This window comes from Acanthisitta chloris, unplaced genomic scaffold, assembly GCF_000695815.1.
Source record: "Acanthisitta chloris isolate BGI_N310 unplaced genomic scaffold, ASM69581v1 scaffold11360, whole genome shotgun sequence".
NCBI classification, from domain to species: Eukaryota; Metazoa; Chordata; class Aves; order Passeriformes; family Acanthisittidae; genus Acanthisitta; species Acanthisitta chloris.
In genome coordinates, this window is record NW_008651117.1 from 71,119 (window position 1) to 80,285 (window position 9,167).

At 44.5% G+C, this 9,167-nt stretch overlaps 1 protein-coding gene across 1 annotated transcript in view; it reads left to right on the plus strand.

Moving 5' to 3' along the window:
- Positions 1-1,047, plus strand: part of AMER3 (APC membrane recruitment protein 3) — a 2,976-nt gene extending 1,929 nt beyond the window's left edge. Inside the window, exon 1 of the mRNA XM_009071798.1 lies at positions 1-1,047. This exon is cut by the window's left edge and continues 1,929 nt beyond it. Coding sequence (XP_009070046.1) covers positions 1-1,047 — 1,047 coding nt within the window.
- Positions 1,048-9,167: the final 8,120 nt, after the last annotated feature.

Here is a 9,167-nt window from a genome sequence, read left to right on the forward strand (position 1 = left end):
ACCAGAGCGTCAAGTTATGCACCGCAATCACAGGCTAATGGAGACAATCTGCAGACATCCTCCACTGAGAATGAGAATCTGACAATTTCATTGGGATGCAAGGCATCCAGAGAGAAACACCCACTGCCAGAAAAGCTGAGCAGAGAAAGTGGATGCCAGAGCTCTGAAAATCCTTCATTAGATGATAATCAGGAAGTAGAATCATGTTACTCCTACAAGACAGCTGCGACCTCACTCCTACATCCCCTTGAGATGGAAGACAGAAATAAATCCATGTATCACTCTCTCTCTATTTCCTGTGACAAACCACCACAGCCTCTTACCCTCAGACACTTTCAGAGCTACATTAGCCCCACACCAACAGAGAGCAGCCCTAACATAGTGCAGCTCCTAGAGCACTGTGTGACACAGGTGACATCATTAAAAATCAGCTATGAAAACAAGCACCTGGAAGACAAATACATCGGAAATGAAATGAACAATATCATTCATAAGATGTCTCAGTACAAAAACAAGTTATTGTTGCAAAATGAATGCAACTGCATTGCGCAAAACCCAGAATACTCCAGTATTCCTAGCACAAACCAATACAACGATGAGACAAGTTTCCAATCCAGCAGCCTGTATCATTTGAAGCAAAATGGGGAGCAAATTTGCCCTGAAGATCAGAAAATAAGAGCAAAAATCCTAGATAATGTTACAAGAAGCAAGATGAATTTTGATTACACACAGCTAAATAATCACGCACGCTCCTATTTAAAGGACTTTGGTCTCAGTCCAAGTGAATCTGCCCCCGCAACATCTCTTAGTAGACCAACATACTTACCTCTCTTTCACTCAGTGTGCTCAGACATACATACAGCCTCATACAGCACTGCTGTCCCTCTATCCGACTCGCTGCAGCCCGAGGAGCCCAAGCAGTGTGGCCCAGGACCCTGGAGTTATGCAGAGACCCCCTGCCAGGACCTGGCTGGAGGGAGAGCTCTGTCCCCTCTCCTAGAAGCAGCAGCCCCAGATACAGCAGTAACATCGAGGAACCACCAGTAACACACCTACGTGGGGAAGGTGAGTGCTACGGGAAGTCTGAAATGAAATGTGAAATAAGGAACATCTGGTCCCTTTTCATAGAGGGACACTTAGGCAGTGGAGTCTGACACATACTCAGGGGGTCACATGAGAAAGCCAGGGATCTGCAATGTTAAATCACAGTGCAGACATGCCCTGTCCTGCAGTTGCATACATAGGGTGCACCCTCAGACACCAGGGAAAGCCCACAGTACTGTGCTGTGGCTCCTAAGTGCATCAAAGAACATCCTCCTCCTTGCAGGCCTGAAGTCTCCCTGCTCCTAGTGCACCGAAGAACGTCCTCCTCCTTGCAGGCCTGAAGTCTCCCTCCAGCAGCTGCAGCTGGTCTCTAGCCAAACTGCTCCTTGGCAGAGCAAGAGCTGAAGCTAAGGCATGTTCTATATGCAAGGCTTGACAGGCTTCTCAAGAGAGGGATTATAGGGTCTGTGCTGCACCTCAAGCATTTGAGAATCCTTGAGCCACACTTATATAGTATAGGGAGATCTGGAATCTGTCTTCTGACATAGAGTAAGAAACAGCTCTGCTATAAACCAGAAACAGCTGATGAAGCACACAGCCATTGTACTGGTTCAGGTGTGCCTGTCACACAAGGCTTTAGGTGAGAGCAGGTACTCTCTGTACAGAAGAACTAACTATATCTGTACAGACTAATTCTAACTCTAATACCAGCTGAGAAATCCCCTGTCCTACAGCTGCCAGGAAGAATCTGTTGTAGAAATATAAAACTTGTGAAATCTCTATCATGTGTCCTGGCAAATCTGACAGATTGGCTGGACTCTGCCCAGCCCTGGCACTCTGAGAAGGTCCCTTTGGAGGTGGTGGAAGATGGAGAGGAGGCTGCACCAAGGGCCAGGAGACTGCATTAAGGAACAGCTCACTATTGAATAGAGGGACACAGGGAATGCACTTCTCTGGCTGTGGTTGCTCACAGCAGTGTGACTGCTTTCTGGTCTTCTCTAAAGGCTTCCCAAGAAGTACAAAGTAAAAAGAACAGTGTTTCTCTCTGCATGAGGCAAGAATACCCTTACATTTTCATGTCTGGGAAGATTCAGCCACCTGCTTTGCTATTTATATTGCTGTGAAAGTGCCCTTGTCCACTAACAAGACTCCCATTGCAGGGAAGGAGTCTGCATGAAGTTAGGGGCCAGAGACTGTCAGTCTTCCATACCCTTTACTAACACATGGTTTAGTTATAATCTGTTCATCAATTAATTAGGTCTTCCTCTACTGAAAGAAGTTATTCTGCTTTTTTCCCATTTTTCTTGCAAACAGTGCTGCATTTGTGGTGGTTCTGCTGACTAGCAAGGCAGCTTCTTGTTTCACCAGGTGTTTTAGCAGAACTTGCCATTCAAGGACACACCATAGTCCTTGCCTCTTTTAGATATTTCTGGAATTAAAAACTGAGTACAGGCAAGGCAAGGTTCATGCTCACAGCTAGTATATGTAAGAAACCAGGGCTAGGCACAGCTTTTTGGGCTTAGAAGAACAGACCAATGTATGCATTGCCCTGATATTTTTAGTTTGTTGTGAATATTAATCCGCAGGGTAGTGCTAAGAATATCCCTGCCTTCCCAGCCTAGGAATGCAAAGGGATTCTAGTTTTGAGGAATTGCTTTCTGGTAGAAACAGAGAAGGGAGTCATAGCTGTGTGACTGTCAGGAGTGGTAACAGACTGTATCTTTACACTGAACAAGACATAACACAAGTAGGCATTACTGGACTTGGGGCACTTTCCACTGCATTGTATCAAGTGGTGGCTGCTATGTGCCACCACGTGTCAGCACCGACAGCACCTGCCATGGCAGGAATGTGACACAGATCACATGCTATCACCTGAGTCCCAGAGAGAAGGCAAGTCATGTTTTTTTCCCAAAGGGAACTGCTGATTTTTGATAGAGGTTTATCTAACAGTAAAAGGAATGGCATTCTATAATATAGATGAGATTTGCATATTCATAAAGTGACTTTGAGGACTGGGCACATTTCAAGGAATCATTTTACTGCAGGCTTGCTGTTACAATCTCTTACAGAAAAAGAATTTAGATAGTAATTAAAATGATTAACATGGTTAAAAGAACTGGGCATGGTGACAGATACAAACGCTGACATGTGACTGAGTTTCTGACCCAGTATCTCCTGGTCTGCCCACGTTAACAGTTGGCCTACAGGTCTGCCGGAAATTTTAAGTCTTTGTGAAGGTGACTCAGGATCTGAATCACGGGGGTGGCAGTATAGGAGAGGCAACATATAAACGTGATGTCGCCTCCGAATCCATGGAGACAGACATCATCAAGAAACATTCCTACGCTGAACATGACTGTGCAAACCCCAAGAGCTTATACACGAAGAATGCTCCAAGGTTTGCTGTTTCAAAATGCCACACTCGAGCTGTGAGATAAATGACAGATCCAGATGTGGTTCCTGCTTTGTCCCTCAGAGCAGATGCATACCCTGCTCCTGCCATGGACTCCCAAATCTGACTTGGAGGACGTGGGAAGAAGAAGGTCAACTTTCTTGATGTATGTCATGGGGCAGAGGAAAAGCTTCTATAAAAAGGCATTAAAATCTCAAGGTTTTGTCAGCCCATCTCCACATGTCACAGTACCCACAATAACAAATGAGCCCATCGTCTCTGCTCCAGCTAGTGTCCCCTGAGCCAGGCCTGGGCTCTGGGGCTCTGCTACTCTGCTGAGCACAGACACAGGGCTAGAACTGCCACTCCCAGCTCCTCTTCCATTTCTCCCTTTCCTGTCCTTTTAGAGAGAAATCTGCAAATGCTTTATATCTGAGCTCACCAGGAATCTGAACCCTGACAGTAAAAGAACTCCAGGAGCAAATGGCATCCTTACATGGGAAAATAGAAGGGTTATGTAGAAGGTGGGAATTACCAGTAGAAAGTCCAATGAAAGGTATCATTTTCATTCTCCAGTATCTACAGGCTAGGACTTAAGAAGTGAATGCAGTCCATCCCCTGAACACAGGGAGGACTCCTAGATCTGTATATCAATAGAGCATAGAAAGCAAGGTACAGAACTTTGTGCTTTTTGGCTGATGTTTTCCAGCAGGAAACTTCATCTTCAATGACAAAACACAGTCCTCAGCTTTGCACTGGGACGTCTTTTCCTCACTCTTAAAATCTCTGGAACTGACCAGACAGACAACATTGCATGTCATAGCAACTGGACACAGGTGGAACGAAACACTCTCTGCAACCAACAGTGCTTCAGACCTCTGAGCCATTTCTACCACTTAATGGGGTTCGAACTGCATCTTCCATTATCTGGTAGATGTGGCAGAGCAACAAAACCCATGTGTGCCCCCAACAATATGTGCTCACTTCATTCAAATGCTGAACTGCCACATTAAGCACCATTGGAAGCTTTTGGATGTGTTTCAGTGATAGCACTGAGAGCATTGCAATAAGCTTGCCCTCTGGTCAGAAAAAAATACATGACTGTCAATCTTGCTATAATACATAGGGCAGCTGTAGGTAAAAGAAGACAGCATTACATATGTGATTGCTGTCATCAAGGAACTGAGATTCAGAAGCAGATAAAATACAGCCTAGGCCCTGCAAAGTGACAGAGGAATGCCTATCTGATCCTCACCAACTGGAAGGCTACTCACAATGCAGGCAATTCCTATAATCCCTTTTATTCCCTTCTGGTTCAACTTCATTCCCTCTCTTAAATAAGGTTGCATTTCTCCCAGACAGATAATTTCTCTATCTGCCAGACATAGGGAAGAAGGTGGACTGCAATATTTGGATTTGATGAAAAGGAGAAGCAGAATGGAGCCTCACCTGCATATAGGCAATTGTCTGATAAACTAGTATTATTCCTTGAAATGGCCAGAGAGATAACTTAGTAGCTGAAAAAATAAAGGCAGAATCCCTGTGCAGACAGCAGGGAAAATGTGTGGTAACATTCAGAGTGTGGTTTAAGAAATCCTCGTATTTCCATGCTCCCTCCATGGCACAGCAAATGGGTCATCTCTCTAGTCTCACACGATGAAATGTAAAACAATAAAGTGCAGAGACAGCCAGCACATTTTCTGCATTGGAAATGCCTCTGGCTCTGAAACACACACCTTTGGAAAGTCAGTTGCCCAGATCATGTTGCAGTGAACCAGGCACTGAAATCTCATCTGACAGTCCACCAGCCACACACACACAGAAAAGCACACAACACACATGCTTCTGCTCAGCCAAATGCACCACAAATGTACTGTTTGTCACACATGGTACCACAGAAGCAAAGAGCAGAGAGACAGGTCACTGCCTCTGCTAATACATCTGAGTGTTAGTCACCATGTGCCCAGATACTTGGGGTAAATGCTAAATTAAACAATTTTCTCCTTCATTAAACACTGTTGCTTCTGGACTTGGCTCTGTCTCACTGCAGTGCCTGCATGGGACTTTGTTATCAAAGCTCACTCTACCCAAAATCAGAATTCTGTCAGGAGGAAGAAACGTTCTTGCCAGCTTACTTGGTAGAGAAGGGTTTTTCAACAGTTATCAGCACAGATAATCTCTTAAATGGCAGATGCACTATAATGTGTTTAATTTTAAAACTGGAGAAATTGATTTGCTGCTTTACCCGCTATTGCAGCAGGATGGTTTCCATGGATACAGCCTTATAGGGACTCTATTTTCCCTTGCTGACAACAGTACAGAAAGCTAAATTCTCATCCTCATTGCACCAGCATAAATTTGAAGCCAGGGGACTGATTCTCAGATTTAACCCTGAGAGCAGAAGTTGGTTCCCAGTCTTCCTCAGCCTTGCATTTGAGATTTTTTGAGGGATTGTGATGGAGGGAAAACAAAAAGAAAACAGTTTCTGTGGACAGCAGCATGAGCTCAGGGATGGGACATATGAAACAAACACAGTGCCTCTGTATGAGAAATGGAGAGAAGTCAGGACAGAATGCAAAGACATTAACTGCTTATTTAGAAGCATAGTGTCTTGCCTGACATTTAACTGCAAAAACACAGGTCAGATTTGGGCTATAGAAGACCTTAGAATTATCTGCATAGGATTGGGTCAAATATCACGCCATTTGTTTAAATGAAGGGATGAATCTGTTATTACCACTCTGAAGAAAACCTGCTTCACTTCTGTTTTGCTGCGATGGTGAAGAAGGCGTAAGGGTGGAAAGAAGGGCTCACTGGAAGATGCTCATATCCAGTGACAGAGTAGGCTTCTTCATTCACACAGGAGACAATCTTGCTCCCTCTGGAGTGTAGTCATGGAGGCACTGAATGCAAAACAGATCCTCAGCTCAAAAATGCTCTGTACGAGTCTGATGACATTTATACTCACCAGCCAGCAAATAAAAAAAGAGTAGGATGAAGAGCCTGGTAATCTCAGCTTTTTGGACCTCAGGTGTAAAATCTCTAGTTCCATTCCCTTCATCAGAATGTGCAGAGGGGCAGATCAGAGGCTTCCAAATAGCTCTTCATCCTACTGCTGCCAATGGGCTGCAATAGGTACTTGGAAAATGAGAGTCAGAAGCAGGGCAAATAGAGAATTTTGAAACCTGAAATAACCAACCTCCAATCTTCCAGCAACCAGCACTCTCTGAGCTGGACAGTGGCACCTCCTGGATGTCTGGGTTTAGTGCTCCCTTTCCCAAACTCACTTAAGCATAAGAACTCCAAAGTCTTCTGATGTCTGTTACGAACCTTTAGTTGTTGAATGACATATCTTTAAATCTGATGTCTATTGTGCTGTTTTGCTTTGTAAAACTTCCAAAATATTCCTTTTGACTTTCCTCCATTTCTGACCATCTATTTGTTCCTAAAACAGGCACTGTCCCTTTTGTGGCCGGGCAACACTCAGGAGATTACAGACACTGCTGTGATTCAGGGCAGAGGCCATGCCTCAATATGTAAGTCTGAGGTCTCTGTGTAAACAAAGGCTGAGAGTCCAGGTAGAGGGAAAGCACAGAAATCCTCAACACCAGTAAATTTTCTGCCTTTTTCTCACAAAAACCCCAACCAAAACCCACAAAAGAACTCAAACCAAAAAACCACCCCAAACCAGAACTTTTTAAATCTAGCTAAAGTAAGAGCAAAAAAATTGACCATCCAGTGAAAGGCATGAAGGACTGTTGCCATGAGCATCGTAGCACTGGGAGCCTGCCTTCTAAGGAAATGTCCAAAATGAACACAGTTCCCCACCAGGTCCCTATGGAAGGCTGCTCTGCTTTAGGCAAACACTCCATGTCAGTTCTTCCTCATACAGACTGTGCACATCTGGTGTGGCAAGTTTCCCATGTCATCCAAATTGTGAGGCCTGCATCTCCTTTACATTTGAAGGTGAGAAAGATATTTGCAGCTCTGGGACACTACTAGAGCCCAGGGTAGAGGAATGCAAAGCAGTGCTGTATGTTGGGGTTTTCCTGTGGAGCAAGGCAATAATCTAAGCCTCTCTCTACATGCACTGTGACAGGCCTACTCAGGCAAAGCTTAAAAGATCTTGTGGCACTTAATAGTAGTGGCAGACAGTGATGACAACTGCACAAATGATACCATGACATTGCAGCCAGCGAGTTTCGCTCTTCCCACAATCAGCTGTCCTCCACTTTGTGGTGATTATATCATCCAAGGGGAAACTGTCAGTCTGCAGGTCAAGATACACTTGGCACTGGAGAGCCAAGAAAAAGGAACATCCTCTTTGTTCTTTATTTTTTCCAATTGAGCATTGCAGATCAGAGAACAAGGTAGGAAAATGCAGATTGCATTGCCCCATCTTTTCTTCGCTAGTCTTCTCTAACTGTGATACCTTCCTTTCCAAATCTACTTCTTTTTGCTTTCATGACAACTTTCTCTCTAACTTGCCCAAAACAGGCTCAACTCCCCTCTCACATGCTGTACATTTCTTCTGTTCCCTCTTGGAGTCCATACCTACTGCAAAAACCTTTCCCCTTTCCCACATGCCTGTCAAGCTGACACCTCCTTGCAGCACATTACCCTTCCCAGACAATTCTCCTCACCTGCAAGAGCCTGGAAGCTGCTCTTTAGGCAGGCAGCCTCCTCACCAGACCCATAAGATCCTTGAATCCCCACCTCACTAGCTGAGTCTGAAGCAGTGGGGAACAGCTGGGAAGGAATCTCACACAGAGGAAGCAAAGGCATAATTTAGAACTGACCCTTTGCTATCACAGGCTCCTCTCCCTCTATTTCATTCTGCAAAGGAAATGTGCATACTCTACAGAATCCAAACCTGCAGCGTGCTGTAATTGATTATGCACAAAATGAAAATGGAGTGCTCAGCACACTGAGAATTTGCTCAGCACCCACAGTGCCATCCTGCAAAAGGCAGTCCAGGTCAGCCTTGGCATCTGTGCTTTGGTCACATTACAGAAATTAGGCAGGATTAGGGATTTTTGGCACCCCCTCTCCCTTTTGTTTTGTTTCTCCACCTCACATTCAACAGAAGGAAAAATTTCAAGTCAAAGTGGCTTCTGAGCTGTGATCCACAACCAGGGAGCTGTCTGCAGAGAAATCAATGGCAAGACAAATTCTGATTTCAGTAAGAATGGAGAGGGAATCTGTTTTACAGCAGGAGACATGAGACAAAACACTGCATCAGAAATTTTCACATTTCCAGCTTTTCAAAGAGTCTGTGCCCTCTGCTTTCAGCTGCCTTTTTAGGAAATATTTGATTGGGTGTTAGCCGTAGTTAACCCTGGTGCAGTTGCTTGTCTGAAATAAGGGAAGGTCGTATTTTACACAAACATCAAATGGGATTTGTCAGCAGCAGGGAAAAAATTGAGGAAAAGGAGCAGCTCTTCCGTTCACTTTGAGTGCTTTAAATAGAGGATGCTGCAATTTGTGGCTCTTGGAGAAACACAAGCTCAACCTCCCTTCCTTATCCATTGTCTTCCCTCGAACATACAGACAAGTTGGGTTTTGCTCTGAAAAAAGCACTGAGTAGACTGTTCCCAGAGCAACTAACTTCTGAAACCCATTTATAATTAAGATGGTGGTCTAACCACCCAAAAAATACATCCTGCAAAAACCTCAGGTTTATTGCTTCCCAAGTAACAACTGTGTGTTTTTACAGTGACTTCTGATC